The sequence below is a fragment of the Thamnophis sirtalis genome, unplaced genomic scaffold (assembly GCF_051295495.1).
Source record: "Thamnophis sirtalis isolate CommonGarterSnake01/CBP01778 unplaced genomic scaffold, rThaSir2_p1.2 scaffold_2, whole genome shotgun sequence".
NCBI lineage: Eukaryota > Metazoa > Chordata > Lepidosauria > Squamata > Natricidae > Thamnophis > Thamnophis sirtalis.
In genome coordinates, this window is record NW_028261382.1 from 108,094,977 (window position 1) to 108,112,775 (window position 17,799).

The window sequence follows — 17,799 nt, forward strand, 5'->3', positions numbered from 1 at the left end:
GGTCTAGAATCAGCCATGGAGGGATGCAAAGGAAGCCAGCTGTCAGCGTTCCAAGTATCAGATAGAATTAAATCAGAGCCCAAGGCAAAACAATCCTTAAAGTTCCAATTTAATAAATCAGACATTTTAGCACATCTGTGTAATCCCAATTCTGGAAATTACATCAGAATCCCACCCAGTTAAAAGTTCATGATCTTGTCCCCACACCCACAAATCCATCACATGGTCCAATCTTCTTCTTCCACACTGTCATATCCACCCAGCTGCTTCTGGTCAGGTGTAAAAATGTGGAGACAAAAGATGACCTTGGCTTCTAGAAAAGAATGACAACAATACATTCCACAATCCTACTCCTGTCTATTCCCCCCTCCCATCAACTATACTAATGAAACAGCATAATGACATAAGAGAAAGAGTGGCAGGCCAAAATTCTAAAAGGAATATAATTGCAGGCCTGACACCAGCTCTGAAAAATTGCTGGAAAAAAAACCACATTTATAAAAACCACATTCCTCAAACTTGAGCACTTTTAAGAGGTCTGGATTTCAACTCCCTAAATTCTCCAGCTAGCCGTGGACATTCTGGGAGTTGAAGTCCATTCCTCTTAAAGTGGCCAAAGTTGAGAGAGACTGCTCTAAATCCTTGTTTTTGCTTTGAATTTGTTTTTCTTTTTAAAGTAGTATTTGCTGAACAGGAGATTTCTGTTAAATATGAGAAGTGCTTATCTTGCAGGCCAAAGACTTTTTAGTCAGCAGACATCAGAATCCTCAGTGTCTCTACCGTCGGGTCTCTGTGAAGCCCAAATGTTGCAAAATATGTTAAGTTAACTTCCAGCTGTAAGCTCTTATCCGGAAGTTCATAAACTTGCAAAACAACAACTACTAACCAAACTTTTAATGTTTTTCAAACTTGGCAACTTTTAAGATGTGTGGACTTCAGTGTCCAGCTGGGAAACATTGAAACCCAGTCATCTTAAAAGTTGCCAAGTTTGAAAATCATTGCTCTAGAGCAGTGTTTCTCAACCTTGGTGACTTTAAGTCCTGTGGACTTCAACTCCCAGAATTCCCCAGCCAGCTCTGCTGGCTGGGGGATTCTGGGAGTTGAAGTCCACAGGACTTAAAGTCTCCAAGGTTGAGAAACACTGCTCTAGAGGATCAAGGAACACACACAGACAAAAACCAGGTCACAGTGCTATTCAGAATTGGGTTATGTTGTTGATGTACAGTCTCCATATTGCTCCTTATTTGTGTCTCAAGAAAGCTCAGTAATTTGAACTTGCTCATTTTCACCTCCGTTTAGAGTCCTTACATTTATTTCACCTTTTTGTATCCTGTTTATATCTAAAACTGTTCCGAAATATATTTGTTCCTCAGTTTGTTATCACAGACCAGGCATATCCAAATCTGCAGCCTGTGGGCGACATGTGGCCCTAGCTTCTGATGCAGCCCCACAAGATATAAAAATAAAATCTGAAATAAAAATATTTTTTAAATGAAGTTTGTTATTTGTATACATTATATTTCATATGCAGCCCAAACAATTTCTGTTCATTTAGTGTGGCTCAGGCAAGCCAAAAAGTTGGGACACCACAAGAGATAAAAATAGAATTTTAAAAATATTCCCAAGCAGCATATAAATGTAATAAATGAATCTGTGTGCTGCGGCTACCCAAGTCAGCCCAACTCCTGAAAGTTTGCTGAACAGTTGAACCAGGGCGGATTTTTGACAGTAGAGAAACGGGAAAATCCACTGTTGCTATTTTGATTAAAACTACAGTCCATTCACAGAGCATTTGGCTTCTCCTGTGCGCTGCTTGGAGAGTCCAAGCATGGGTTAAACACAGTCTATCTGTCCTAGGACTGAGTAGATTTTTTTTTTGACCACGCCTCCCTTGGTCTCCTTGAGATTAGTTTAAAAACTCAAATCTGCCCCCAGGGAGCTTTTCAGTTCTGCTCAGATAGACTGGGGACTTTCCAATTGGAGGTAAGCCAACAGTCATTCTGGTAATTACAGAGCCTTTTCCATGCAGTTTTCTTGGCATTTAAGAAGGCGGCTTAACTGATTTATGGGATTTTCTGCTTCTTTATCACAGTGGTCCCCCATCCAAGCATTGCCTTGGTACTTTTGGGGAAACATGGTCAAATAATTGCTGCCACCTGTTGTGGCATCTACACCAGAGGTGGTATTCTGACCTGTTCTGGAGCATTGGTGGCAGAAATTTTGAGTAGTTCGGAGAACCTGTAAATACCACCTCTGACCGGCCCTTGAAAGGGAATGGGGATTTTGCAGTATCTTTCCCTTGCCCTGCCCACCAAGCCACACCATGCCCACAGGACTGGTAGTGAAAATTTTGGAATCCCACCACTGATCTACACCCTTTCTATGCCCATACATGTGTTTTGCAAGAGCCACGTTCAGTGTCCAGAGATTTGAGGAGTTCCAATTCCCAATCCAGAGAGATGGAGTGCCCCTGAAAGTGTGTAAATCCTTCCATTCCCCCATTACAGAATGGAAGAGAATTCTTTATTGGCCGAGTGTGATTGGACAACAAGGAATTTTGTCTTTGGTGCATATGCTCTCAGTGTACAAAAAAGAATAAAAAACATATTTATCAAGAATCCACAACATACAACACTTAGTGACAGTCATAGGATACTACTACTACTACTATCCTGTCAGAGCTGAAGAAGTTTCTTGGATGAGAAGAGAAACGTCTTCAAAAGAAAAAAAAATCAAGAAAGTCCAGTTTCCCCCTTTAAAAAAAGCACTTTTAGGATTCCCTCTGGCTGCTTTGAAACTTCCCAGCAGCCACTAGGAGGCGCCCTAATCACGCAGGCGCATCAAGGGAGAGAGACCTGGCTCCGCCCAACGGAGCTGGAGCGAAGGGGACGGCCTCATCCTCCCTTCCTCCCCCAACCGCGCGGGGCTCTGACGTCACTCGAGGAAGCGCAAGCCGCCGCCATGTCGGGCTCCGCAGATTCGCCATAATCCCCGTCGGGCAGCTTCTCCTGCCGCCATTCCAGAGAGGCCGCAATTAATATTTATACGGCTTTCCCCCTCCCCTCCTTTCTTTTTTTAAGGGCGCTGCCCGCCCCTCCAGAGGGACTCCGGCAAGGCGCATCAGCCGACGGCGCTTTCCCGAAGGGACGGAAGTGCCTCAATCTTTCTCGCAGTTCTAAAAGGAAACCACCCGGACTATATTTTTCCCTTCCCGCTCCGCTGCCATGGAGTCTCCTTCGGCCGGTGAGTGGGGGGGAAAGGGAGGCTCGGTCGGGCTCCGTCCGCGCCAGAAACGAGGGGAAAAGGAGGCGTGCGTGAGGATTGGTGGACCGCCACGCACTTCCGGTTCCCCGTCGACCGTGCGGGGTAAGCTGAGTGGCAGGCAGATCAGACGCTGGCGTCGAAGGGGAACCGGAAGTATCTATACCCCGCCCCCTTCAGTGCGCCTCTTGCCCAGACCTCTTTGGGAGAAAAAGAACCCGTTTTTCCCCCTCCAAAAAAAAACAACCCTGGGACTCCCGTGCCCATCATTCCCAGCCTCCTTAGTCCATACCCAGGAGTCTGTCTAGCCCTGCAGACGTCCCGTGCCCCCCCACCCCTCAAAGCCAGACTACACACAGATTTAAATCCGCCTCCCTTCCTCTGCTGTCCTTATTTAATGGCCGACGAGCTCAGCTCCTTCCCCCGCCAACGGGATTCCTCGCTCCTCCCCCCCCCCGGCCTTGTGGCGCGCGGCTTGTCGGGAGTTGAAGTCCATCCCGTGGCATGCTGGGGCTTGAAGTCTTGGCTCCACTGGACTTGCAAGATTCAGCCTTCCTCCCTCCCTCCTTGATGCCCATTAGGAAAGTTCAAACTTGACTCCTGCAAGGATAGTTAAGTTAATCCATTATCGTGGTTGATTACACAACTCAGCCAAGGGCTTCAGATTACATTTGCCTTATTTATTCGTTTATTTATTCATTCATTTTATTTTATTTATTTATTTTGTTTATTTTATTTATTTATTTACTTATTTATTTATTTATTTATTTTGTCAAACATGTGCGTGATAGCAGGTATAAGCATGGACATGGACATGAGCACATGAAAAGAGTTACAAGATCAACAAATTAATGAACAATCTCAAAACCGGAAACTGATTAAAAGATAGAAATACGAAATAGACAGTAGCAAATAAATAATAGGAAATGGATGCAAAATGAGTCAAACGTATATAAAGGTTGTTATACATAGACTATACAGAATGTTTTATATATAGAATGAAGAAAAAAGATGTATGAAATAATATAAATGCACACACACACACACACACACACACACACACACACACATATTTATCAGCACAAATACAACATACATACATACATACATACATACATACATACATACATATATATATATATATAGTTGTATTTGTGCTGATAAATAAATAAAGGGAGACTAGTATAGATCTATTTCAAGCTATTTAGCTCTCATCAGCTAGCCATACCCTTACTGGGATTTGAACCTGGGCTATATAACATACTAGGCAAACTTCTTAGCCATTAGGCCACAGGCTCTTATCCATTATCAGCGAAGCCAGGGTGAAAGGTATCTATTAGATTTCTTTTACAACCCCCGGTATGCCCAAATATGGGAGGAAGATCACCACTTCCACTCTCTGTCCTTTGGCTCGTCACAAGAGACCATCCAGGCAGAAACCCAATATTTTTACTGTTGCCTTTTTGTTACATTTTGTTGTATTTGTGCTGATAAATAAATAAAGGGAGACTAGTATAGATCTATTTCAAGCTATTTAGCTCTCATCAGCTAGCCATACCCTTATTGGGATTTGAACCTGGGCTATATAACATACTAGGCAGATATATATATATGGTTATAGTTATAAAATAGTTATTTGTACAGATAAAAGAATCACAACAGATATGTAAAAGAAGTGTAAGGTGTTGCAAAGATGTGAAGTTTGTATAAACAAAAAGTTTTTTTTTTAAAAAAAAAGAAATGAGTACAAATAAATGGGGACGGTAGGCACGCTGGTGCACTTATGCGCGCCCCCTTTACGGATCTCTTAGGAATGGGGTGAGGTCCACAAGTAGACAGTGGAAGTTTGAAGCTGTGGAGGTTAGAAGATGTAACAAGGGAGTCACGTAGAGCATTCCAGGCGTTGACCACTCTGTTGCCGAAGTCGTATTTTCTGCAATCGAGTTTGGAGCGGTTTACCTTGAATTTGTATTGATTGTTTGTCCACGTATTATTGAGGTTGAAGCTGAAGTAGTCGTTGACAGGCAGAACGTGGTGAGCAGACAATTTTGTGTACTATGTCAGACCCTAGGCGTCATAGTTCTAGGTTGTCCAAAAGTTCAAGCATGGTGTCCTAAGGGATTCTGTTGCAAGTAGAGGAGTGGAGGACTCTTCTCATAAAATACCTCTGGACCCGCTCAATCGTATTAATGTCCGATACACAGTGTGGATTCCAGGCAGACGAGCTGTATTCGAGAATTGGTCTAGGAAAGGTTTTGTATGCCCACGTTAGCAATATAATGTTACCGGAGAAGAAGCTTTGCAAACTTAGGTTAACAACTTTTAATGTCTTTTTGGCAATGCTGTTACAGGGAGCTCTGGGGCTTAGATCCCTACTCCTAGGTCCTTGAAAGAGGGAGGCTCGTCTATGAGGTCATATCCACCCAGCTTGTATTTGTTGTTCTGCTTTTTGTTGCCAATGTGTAAGACAGAGCATTTGTTAGTTGAGATTTGGGATTTCCCCCCCAGCTGTTGAGTTTCTTCCCCCCCCCCCCAAGGATCTGGGATAGGCAGATGTGTAGGTAGTCTTCAACTTACGGCCACAATTGAGTCCAGTATTTATGTTGCTAAGAGCCTGGTGGGTTCCACCACAAAACTGCGTTCGACTAAAGCACGCTCGACGAAACCGCGTAGCTGACGTCATCACAGGGCGACAACAGCGCGGAGACAGAAGCACGCTGTAAACACTAAAATTAACACCTAAACCTAACCCCCCAATCCTAAACCTAACCCTAAACCTAACTCTTAACCTAACCCTAATCCTAACCCTAACCCTAAACCTAACCCTTAACCTAACCCTTAACCTAACCCTAAACCTAACCCTAAACCTAACCCTTACCTTAACTTGAATCGGCTTGCTTTCAAAGCGCTATTTAAAGCGCCCTTCTTTCTCCGAGCTCGCTGTTGTCGCCCTATTGATGATGTCAGTGACGCGGTTTAATCGGGCGCGCTTTAGTCAAGCGCGGTTTTGTCGTGCCACGAGCCTGGTGGTGCAGTGGTTACCATCCTTTGGAGTCCATTTAAGCTCATGCGTACTGTTTCAGTGACTCCATCCAGCCACCTCCTTGTCTGTCGTCCCCTTCTTCTTCTTCTGCCGCCCTCAATTGTTCCAAGCATGAGGCTCTTCTCCAGTGAGTCCTTCCTTCTCATTAGGGGGCCAAAGTCTTTGAGTTTCATCTTCAGGATCTGGCCTTTTAAAGAGAAAATAGGTGGTCCCTGAATGTGTGAGAGAAAACCTTTGCAGAGTGACTTTTTCTGTCTCATCACCCATCCCAACAATCCAAACCAAAAGTGCTTCAGGCCAAGGAAAAATCATTTTATTAAGGCTACGCTCAAGTCTTTATATCGGGGTGATGAAAGAAATGTCCTTCTGGGTTCGGCTCCAAGTAGGGAAGAAGACACTGGAGACATAGAGGCTGCTTGGAAAGATGGTTTATTGGTGGACAGGACCACATGGCTTGAGACCTGAACAGAAAAGGTGATCACACGCTTCAATGTTGGTGGAGAAGAAGAGAAGGGCTGAGGGAGGGCCTTGCAGGGCTTTTTATAACCTGTTCAGTCCCACTTCTCTGTTTCCTGCTCCTGTGTAAGAAATGTATTCTGATTGGTTGTCAGACTCCCATGGGGCCATGCACGGGGCTACTCTCTAGGCTGTGTTTTGATCCAGGTTTGGTTGAGTTCTCAGATGTCATGTGGTCAGTTGGGGCCAATATTATCATGCTTTCCTGTAGCTGAAGTGGAGAAGTCTTTGTTATGTAAAGTGGACCGGCTTGGCCTTCTTAATGGCCCATTAACAAAGTGGGGATGGGCAGGAAGCTACAGGCAGCTATTCTGTCTTTTAAAACATGTTTCTTCCTTTTTCACATCCAGAGAAATATTCTGCCTTTTCAATATTTCCTAGGATGTTTCATTTTTCTGGGAGAGGGCTGGGTGATAACTTCCTACAGGGGTACATACATACATTTGATACGTGTGAGAAAAGGCAAGACACCCTTCGACTACCCTTGCATCTTTTCTTTTCCCTTCTTTCTTTCTTAACCATTGGACTTTAGCCAGGGACATCAATCTACAGCCCTATTGTTCCTGAAAAGGCTTTTTTTCTTTTTTTTTGCACATCAAAAGAAGTAGCTTTGGATCAAAGGAGAAACTTGGTTTACTGACTTAAGCTTTGCTAAAAATACTAGTGTCACCTTTCTTAAAGTGCTAATAATAGAGCCTAAAATTCTATGTCACTTCGTTTTCCCCATAACAACAATTCTGTGAGATGGGTTAGAGTTCGACTGAGAGTGTCAGCCTCTGTTTTGCTTGCTATGCTTGCTTGCTATCGGCTGCCATAGGAACGGGGGGCGGGGGGTGTTGCATAATATTAGGGAAGGGAATTATATTGTACTGGAGGAGTCTGGTTCTCATCACCTTCTCCGCATGCTGATGGCTGATGTTTGGACTTGGCCAAGGCCAACCGTTCCACATACCAACGTGATGAGGCTGTTTGAAGATGCACCCCACATGACACCTTAGGGAGTTGCAGATTGGACAATGGGTTGGGGGATTGGGGGGGGGAGGGTGCTGGGTAAACGTTTGATATGTATATGTTCCCGCCTGTCTGGCTCTCATCTTGCTTCCCGTTAGCTGTTTCCACTTCACATCTAGTAAAAGTACTTTATCTCTGTTAAAAGGGAGTTGAGGTTTTCCTTTCTTGGGTATTGAAGGAGGCATGCTGGACAGAGAGTGAGACAGGGTTTAGCTTAGTTAGTTTACTTTATTGTCATTGCACCTGGTACAACGAAGTTAAATGCGATCTTCAGTGTACAATGACAATTCAGGTTGTGGTTGTTAAGGAATCATATGCAGTCATTAAGCGCAACATCGGGTGATGGCTGGTTTCCTCATTGACTTGACTTATTGGAAGCTGAGAGAGAGAGACAGAGAGAGAGAGAGAAAGACAGAGAGAGACAGAGAGAGAGAGAGACAGAAAGAGAGAGAGACAGAGAGAGACAGAAAGAGAGAGAGAGACAGACAGAGAGAGAAACAGACAGAGAGAAAGACAGAAAGAGAGAGACAGACAGACAGAGACTGAGAGAGAGACAGACAGAGACAGAAAGAGAGGGAGACAGACAGACAGAGAGACAGAGACAGAGAGAGACAGAAAGAGAGAGAGAGACAGACAGAGAGACAGAGAGAGACAGAAAGAGAGAGAGAGACAGACAGACAGACAGAGAGACAGAGACAGAGAGAGACAGAAAGAGAGAGAGAGAGAGACAGACAGACAGAGAGACAGAAAGAGAGAGAGACAGAAAGAGAGAGAGACACAGAGAGAGTGTTAGAGAGGGACAGAAAGAGACAGAGACAGAGAGAGAGACAGAAAGAAAGAGAGAGACAGACAGACAGAGTTAGAGGCAAAGAGAGAGAGAGACAGAAAGAAAGAGACAGACAGAGAGAGAGTTAGAGAGAGAAAGAGAGAGACAGAGAGAGAGACAGAGACAGAGAGAGACAGAGATTGGCCCATAGTCACCCAGATGATATTTATGGCTAACAATTCAGTGTAGTTATTTAAAATAATAAAAAAAATATTTTACTTTTTGTCATTCACATTTCATTTTGTTCCTTCTTTTGCATCCTTCCTTTAATGATTTCGTTCCACCATTTCTTCGAAATGTATAACTCTTAGCAATAGCAGTAGCAGTTCGACTTATATACCGCTTCATAGGGCTTTTAGCCCTCTCTAAGCGGTTTACAGTGTCAGCATATCGCCCCCACAGTCTGGGTCCTCATTTCACCCACCTCGGAAGGATGGAAGGCTGAGTCAACCTTGAGCCGGTGAGATTAGAACCGCTGAACTGCAGATAACAGTCAGCTGAAGTGGCCTGCAGTGCTGCACTCTAACCACTGCGCCACCTCTTGTCCCGTGGCGACTTGTCCTGTATCCCAGATTGGACTAGAAGACCTCCAAGGCCCCTTCCAACTCTGATATTCTGATCTTCTGACACATTATAGAAATTGGAAATTAATATGCCTTTTTAAAAATTCCCTCACATTGTTCTATCTTTTATTTATCTGCTGCATGTGTCTTGTCCGTACATCTATTTATCTACCCATCTATTTCATACAAGTTTTCAGGGTTCCAAGTAACACCCCCCCAATGAAAGAAGACTCCAAGGCTTGAAGTTCCTCAAAGTTCCATTTTATTAGAGACGTCCTATTGGCACATCTGGGAAAACCCAAATCTGAAAGTTTCCAGGTTTTCCCCACCCAAAGGGAACTCCAAGCCCCTGCCCAGCACCCACATGTCCATCACCAGATCCAATCAGGCAGCATCTGAAATTGGAGACACCTCCCAGTAACCTCATGGCAGCTGCAGGGCAAGGTGGCCTTGACTTTCTGAGAAAGAATGTTGTTATGACTATATATGTCCCATACTCCATATAACCCCCCTTCCCATTTTCCCACAGTAGAAAATGTGGCAAGCCTGAAGTCCCAAAGGTAAAAAGAATGGCTTCCAGGTCTGACACAAGTGACTCTTGGTGGTTTATAAGATTAAATCAAGCAAACTCACCAAACACTCTCCCAGGCATCTAAGAGAAGAGTAGCAATAGCAATAGCAGTTAGACTTATATACCGCTTCATAGGGCTTTCAGCCCTCTCTAAGCGGTTTACAGAGTCAGCATATCGCCCCCACAGTCTGGGTCCTCATTTCACCCACCTCGGAAGGATGGAAGGCTGAGTCAACCTTGAGCCGGTGAGATTTGAACAGCCGAACTGCAGAACTGCAGTCAGCTGAAGTAGCCTGCAGTGCTGCATTTAACCACTGCGCCACCTCGGCTCTATGGTTCTGAAGCAAAGGTGGAGTATTAATTTAACCAACATAGCAATATATTAGGGGACTGGAGGCTAAAACATATGAAGAACGGTTGCAGGAACTGGGTATGTCTAGTTTAATGAAAAGAAGAACTAGGGGAGACATGATAGCATTGTTCCGATATCTCAGGGGTTGCCACAAAGAAGAGCGAGTCAAATTATTCTCCAAGGCACCTGAGGGCAGAACAAGAAGCAATGGGTGGAAACTAATCAAGGAGAGAAGCAATTTAGAACTGAGGAGAAATTTCCTGACAGTTAGAACAATTAATTAGTGGAACAGAAGTTGCGTCCAGAAGTTGTGAATGCTCCAACACTGGAAGTCTTTAAGAAGATGTTGGATAGCCATTTGTTCTTGTCTAGGCAGGGGGTTGGACTAGAAGACCTCCAAGGATCCTTACATCTTTTTTATTCTACAGTCAACTAAATTACACTGAGCTTCATTTGACTGGTTTGTCCTCTTGGAACTCATTACCTGTCGATCCCATGATCCCAACATATCACTTGGCACCTCCTGTTGAGGAACATACCTGGAAATGCCACGCAGACTATACATTGGCTAAAAATGGAGAGATTTGGGTCATGACATACAGAACTTTAACCTCTCTGCTCTGACAGCTTAAGGAAGCTGGTCGCCTAAATGTGATTTGGATAGAAGCAAAAAATGCCTGCTTTGAGTGTGCATCCCTTGCTTTCTTCCTCTCTCATAATTCCTAGAATCAGTAAAGTTACTTTAAGACGCTTTTCCATGCTTCTGATATTTTTTTTATCCTTTCCCCCGCTTTTCTTTCATTTTCACCACCTAATCTACGTCAGTGTTTCTCCACCTTTGTAATTCCAAGCGATCTGGACTTCAACTCTCAGAATTTCCCAGGCAGCATGAGAATTCTGGGAGTTGAAATCCAGACCTCTTAAAAGTTAACAGTTGTTGTTAGTTGCGAAGTTGTGTCTAACCCATCGCGACTCCATGGGCAACATTCCTCCAGGCCTTCTTCTGGGGTCCATTTAAGCACATACTGACTGCTTTGGTGACTCCATCCAGCCACCTTATTCTCTTGTCATCCCATTCTCCTTTTGCCCTCAATCTTTCCCAGTATTAGGTTCTTCCTTCTCATTAGGTGGCCAAAGTCTTTGAGTTTCCTCTTCAGGATCTGGCCTTCTAAACAGCAGCCAGGGTTGATCTCCTCTAGGACTGATTAATTTGAACGCCTTGCAGTCCAAGAGACTCGCAGGAGTCTTCTCCAGCACCATATTTCACAGGCCTCCATTCTTTGGCGCTCAGCCTTTCTTATGGTCCAACTTTCACAGCCATCCATTGCAAATGGGAAAACCACAGCCTTGACTATACTCACTTTTGTTGGCAGGGGGATGTCTCTGCTTTTTCGTATGCTGTCTAGATTTGCCATAGCTTTCCTCCCCAGGAGCAAGCGTCTTTTAATTTCTTGGCTGCAGTCCCCATCTGCGGTGATCTTGGAGCCCAGGAAAATAAAATCTGTCACTACCTCCATTTCTTCCCCATATATTTGCCAGGAATTGAGAAGGCTGTACGTCATGATCTTAGTTTTCTTAATGTTGAGTTTCATGCCAACTTTTGCATTCTCCTCCTTCATTCGCGTCAAGAGGCTCTTTGGTTCCTCTTCACTTTCTGCCATTAGAGTGGTATCATCTCCTTTCTCATGATGTGCTCTGCATATAAGTTAAATAGGCAGGACAACAGTATATAGCCTTGCCGGACTTCTTTCCCAATTTTGAACCAATCAGTGGTTCCGTGCCCAGTTCTCACTGTTGCTCCTTCACTCTCATGCCAAGGTTGAAAACCACTGTTTTAGTTTAGCATTTCCAGTTTGTTCTTTTTTAAAGTTTTCGTTGCAGTTGAGTTTTCTAATGCAGTGGCCACTAGAGGCCGCTGTTAACATTCCGAAGAGAGCTACTTCAAAAAGACATACTCAAGATTTAACTTAAAAATGAAGATAGTATTTAACCAGTTAAGCTGTTTTAACTCTTTTTTCAGGCTGTTAAGATAAAACCGTAAGGAATTATGCTCAAAATAAGTTTACAATATTCCAGAAATTTCAGGGTAGGTGCCTTTAAAAAAAAAAAAAGATGATTCTTGGGAAGCATTGTGTGAATTCTAGCAATAGCTGCAGCAATAAAGAATGGTATAGTGGTTAGTGTAGAAACTGGGAGTTCTAGCTGAGCCTTGGGCACAAAACCAGCTGGGTGATCTTGAGCTAATCATTTTCTCTTAACCCTGGGAAGAAATCAACGGTAAACTGAACAGAAAACCCCTTGCATAGAAAACAGCAGAGAGTTTATCTAAGTGGGCTCTGGAAATTGGAATTGATTGAATGGAAGGGAAAAAATGCAAAGAACTCCCTGTCTAAGCTGGGAGTAATCTACTTAATTTTGGTCTTCATACATACCAAAATAAATCTTGTACCAATGTATTAAAGAAAAGTAAGCATAATCAGTATCTTTCCTGAATCAGGGAATGTTGCATGGAGCAGGCAGCATTGGGGATTGAAGGGTACTTACTATATGATTAGTCAAGTGAAAAAGAGACACTTGCCAGACAGGATACGTGCATCGTTCACTTGGTTTTGATGGAGACAAGGCTGAAAAAAATAACTGTCCTTAAAGGGAGGATTGGGGCAAGAAACAGTGGATGGAAACTAATCAAGGAGAGAAGTAACTTGGAACTAAGGAGAAACTTCCTAACAGTGAGATCAATTAACCAGTGGAACAGCTTGGCTTCAGAAGTTGTGAGTGCTCCATCACTGGAGGTTTTCAGAAAGAAACTGGACTGGCATTTGTCTGGAATGGCGTAGGGTCTCCACCATTGCAATAATAATAACAGTAGACTTATATACCGCTTCATAGGCCTTTCAGGCCTCTCTAAGCGGTTTACAGAGTCAGCATATTGCCCCCAACAACAATCCGGGTCCTCATTTTACCCACCTCGGAAGGATGGAAGGCTGAGTCAACCCTGAGCCGGTGAGATTTGAACCGCTGAACTGCTGATCTAGCAGTCAGCCTGCAGTGCTGCATTTAACCACTGCGCCACCTTGCTTGAACAGGGGGTTGGACTAGAAGACCTCCAAGGTCCCTTCCAGCTTTGTTATCCCGTTACTCTGTACGAAATGAAGAGGGCAGCTGTGTCCATCTTTACATCGAAGCGAGTCACACTCCGTCCGTTGACGTTTCTTCTCTCACAAATTCGCCACAGGTTGTAGCTCTGGGTAGAGAAAATGCTACAATAATACAGAGATAGTGATAGCAGATAATTAGATTTATTTTGCAAAGGCTTTCATGTCATAAGGAAGTTGTCTGGAATGATAAATAAGGCTTTAGGTTTGTAGGTTACAAGAAGATCCCATACAGCCAGCCGAAATATTTCAACCAGTTCTATGTCTCCTTAGCATATCTGCATACTTAATTGATTAACAGCTTCTTGGATCCTCTGCATATTTAATTCTTTGTCTCGTTAATTGCTCTGTTGACTTCCCTCCTAATTAATTACCCGCAGCCCCCTCATCAATTCCATTCATGCTTAATTTGGAATACTGCTTATTTGATTCTTTACCTTTAATTGGCTCCTTCAGTTATTGTCCTGTAGGTTCCCAGCCTAATTATCAGCTGATTTATCCTTTATAGTTCACATATTTATTCAGATGCTACAGAGATCGGCAGCAACTTTATTATTAGTAGCAGCAATAATTATTTATGCAGTGTGTGGCAAGATTTCACTTTTTAGTTACCATTCATCCTTGCAGCAAATCTGTAAAGCACTTCGGCTTTTCTTCTTTTTTTGGAATTTAATGGCAGGGTACGAAATAGACTGAAGAAGAGATTCGATAGCCATTTGTCTGAAATGGTAGAGGGTTTCCTGCTGAAGCAGGGGGCTGGACTAGAAGACCTCCAAGGCCCCTTCCTCTCCTCTCCTCCCCTCTCCTCCTACCTTACCCCGTCTCTCCTCTCTTCTTCCCTTAATGACCATTTGGAACCCTGGTGGCACAGTGGTTGGAATGCAGTATTGCAGGCTGACTCTGCCCCACTGCCAACAGTTCGATTTTCACCAGGCTCAAGGTCGACTCAGCTTTCCATCCTTCTGAGGTTGGTAAAATGAGGAGCCAGATTGTTGGAGGTAAATATGCTGACATTGCAAACTGCTTAGAGAGGGCGGTAAAGCAATGTGAAGTGTTACATAAGTCTTAAGTGCTTTTTGCTATTTGAAGTTGCAGCATACTCCAAAAAAGTGACTCTCGGTCCATTCTCAAAGTTAGGATTGCTGTTTCACCTTCCATAGTTGCTTGGCAACCAGCTCACACTTATGACTGGTTGTAATGTCCTTGTAACTCCTGTTTTTACATTTTGTGACTTTGGGGTGGGGGGGGCATTTTCTGGCAAAAATCGCCTCTTTGGTTAGCTGGATTTGGATTTATGACCATAGGATTTGCTTCATGACCGCAGTGACTTGCTTAATGACCGTTGTAAAACTCATTGTGCAATTGAGTCCGACTTTGCAACCAAAATTCATCATTTAACGACCCCATAATCCCTCGCGGGATGGAGTCTGGGCAACCGAATGGAGTTAGCAGAGCGTTTTAAATGCCGGATGCCCTTCCTGTTGCAAATGCGGAGATTTGTTCAGCAGATATATTTCCATTGTGCCCAGAGAGAGAAATACAGTATTTGCCTCTACCCAGGATCGAACTCACAGCCTCCTGATTGTGAGGCGAGAGCGCCACCTCTAGGCCACCGCACCACTCTTACCAAGGACTACCTGTATAACTTTATAGATTCCCCAAGAGTCCCAATTCAATAATAATAACCAACTTTATTTTATTTTTTTTGTTTTCCAGGGAACAGATCCATCTTCATGTGCAAGCTGTGTAATCTGTTTTCCCCCAACCAGTCCGAATTGCTGTCTCACGCCTCCGAGAAGCACACCGAAGATGGGACCAAGGTGGAGGAAATCATTATTCTGCTCCGGCCACTCACGGCGCCCGCCAGTCTGAATAAAAACGGAGAAGGTACCAGCCGAAAGTCAGACAGAGATGTGAACCCCTTGTCACGCTAGTGGTCCTAAATTGCTTCAGTCTTAAAACAACCCAATCTTCTTCTTAATTTTTAACGGCAGCGGGTCTCTGCGTAATTCATGAAATTCCAACTAAATTCTGATTAAATGCTCTCCGCGTAAGGCGAGGAAGGCTTTGAGGACCTCCTGAGCTTGCCAGAATATTTTTTTTTCCTGTCATGAATTATAAGTACGGTTTAATGTCTACAGCGCCACATGTTTACCATCCCTGTCCTTTAAGGAGAGAGCCCCGTAGGCGCGTGAATTTAACTATCCTTATAAATTCAGCTGTGCGCCAGGGTAGAAGTAACAAAGCTGAGTGTTGATGGTTTAGTAATTGATTTATTTCCTGCCTTTATTACTTTTAGAAATAACTAGCTGTTAACCCAGCATTTCCCGGGTATTTATTTATCGCAATCCTGTATTAGAGAGGAATGGTGATGTCAAGTGGCAACGTAAGTGCGGAGTAGGCTGTCCTCCCTCCCACCATGAACATCGCCGCAATTCCTGAAGAAGCAACTTCTCCCGTATCTCTGATTTCAGCTACAATTACATTAGTTAAAAATGTTTTCCCTGTGCCCTCAGAAGTGTAATTTCTAATGTTGGATTTTCCCCCTTACCAGAGGGAGCCCCCTTGTGGAGTACCGTGAAGCTGTTACCATGGCAACTCCACTGCCCTGTACAGTAGAAGCCATTTTAAGGCATAACAGGCTGTATCTTATCAGAACACACCCTGAGGGGTGTTAGGGGTGTCTTACCCCCACAGTATTTTTTTTCCAGAGAGTAAGTCATCTGTGTACCAAGTTTGGTTGAAATTGCTCAAGGCGTTCCAGTGTTGTGCTGGAAAATACACACACACACAGCCATGTTTTTAATATATAGATTAAAGGCAGCAAACTTGCCTAATATTCCTTCTTCCTCCTATTTCTTCTACATAACTCTGTGAGGTAGTTGGGCTGAGAAAGAGTGACTGGCCCAGTCACCCAGCTGGATTTCTGGCCTAAGGTTGGACTACAACTCGGTGCACCTGGTGATTGATTCAAAGTCACCTAGCCGGCTCTCATACCTGAGGCAGGATTAGAACTCACAGTCTTCTGGGGTGGCTTTCGTGTCTAAAGAAGGATTAAAACTTACAGTCCCCTGGGGTAAATTCCACGCCTAAGGAAGGACTAGAACTCACAGTCTCCTGGGGTGGCTTTCATGCCTAAGGAAGGACTAGAACTCACAGTCTCCAGGGTTGGCTTTCATGCCTAAATCTTCTTATAGAAGATTTTATATCTTCTTATAGAAACGTAGCCTTCGAATGTCATCGCTTCTCTTATATACAAGCCATGTGTTGTGGTCTGCTAGTGGTCAGTGGAGCTGGCAGCAGATTCGGACAGTGAGGAGGTTGGGGAGGAACATGGGCCGTTCCTGGAGTCTGGGGAAGGCTCTGATGAGGGCTCTGTGTCAGAGGCAGAGAGGGGGGCAGAGCCGTATGCCAGTTATCAGCTGTCTTCAGAGTCAGTGAGGCGTAGGAACAGCTGGAGCCTGTTCCCAGTGTGCGCATATGCAGAGTTGCCAGGCAAAGCTAAAGAACAAGGATCGACTTGGGAGTAAGCTGGATGGTGAATGGCCCCTCCCAGAAGAAATAAAAGAGGAATGAAAGGGGAGTGGAGTTTGCAGGAGACAATTAGTTCCCTTCATTGGTTCTTGAATCTCCAACACTCCTTGCCAAGTTTTGCAGATATCACCCGTATACCAGTTTTCAGCTGCCTTCAGAGTCAGACATCAGTGAGGCAGTCCAACAGCTGGAGCCTGTTCCCAGTGTGCGCATGCACAGAGTTGCCAGACGAAGGGAACAGCTAAATAACAGGGGTCGACTTAGGAGGAAGGCCACAGGTGGACGATGATTGGCCCCCCAGAGGAAGTGAAAGGGGAGTGGAGCTTGCAGGAGACCATTAGTTCGCTTAATTGGTTCATGACTCTCCGAGACCCCTTGCCAGGTTCTGCAGATATCGCCCTTTCAGCTCTCCCAGCCAGATAAGGTCTGTGACCGTAAATCCTCCCTCAAAAGACTTTGCTGGATGTGAATGAGCAGAATTCACAGTAAATTAATAAAAGGGGGTTTTGTCGGGACAAAGAGTTTGCTGTATGCTCTCGGGAAGCCTCGGTCAGAACCCCATGACAGTAGAACCAATGCCCGCCCCCCAATGCGGTAGCTGCCTCATGCAAAGCAACATGCCATGGGGTGGACCTCCGTCATGAGAACAGAGCAATATGGAGCTTCTCTTTGTAATGCTGGTTATCACCCCCGAGACTACAAACGTGTTCCAGGAAGGATTGGTTGCTGCCTATTGGTTTTAAAGATAAGCATTTATTTATTTATTTTTATTTATTTTTATTATATTTATATGCTGCCCTTTTCCCCCGAAGGGGGCTCAGGGCGGCTCACAATTCAAATCAGGGAAGGGGGGGTACAGACAAAAAATAGAAAACCGAAACATAATAATACATAATTTAAAAACACACAACAGTCATACCATTCGAGACGGGGGCAGCAGCTCTTTAGCCCCAGGCCTGTCGGAACA

General features: G+C 44.2%; 1 protein-coding gene across 2 annotated transcripts in view; it reads left to right on the plus strand.

Moving 5' to 3' along the window:
- Nucleotides 1-1,131: 1,131 nt before the first annotated feature.
- Nucleotides 1,132-17,799, plus strand: part of ZFAT (zinc finger and AT-hook domain containing) — a 122,202-nt gene continuing 105,534 nt past the window's right edge. For both annotated transcript variants that reach the window (XM_087706661.1, XM_087706662.1), the window contains exons 1-2: nt 1,132-3,243; nt 15,015-15,185. In XM_087706661.1, coding sequence (XP_087562787.1) covers nt 3,225-3,243; nt 15,015-15,185 — 190 coding nt within the window. In that variant the 5' untranslated portion in view covers nt 1,132-3,224. The remainder of the gene's footprint in view (nt 3,244-15,014; nt 15,186-17,799) is intronic.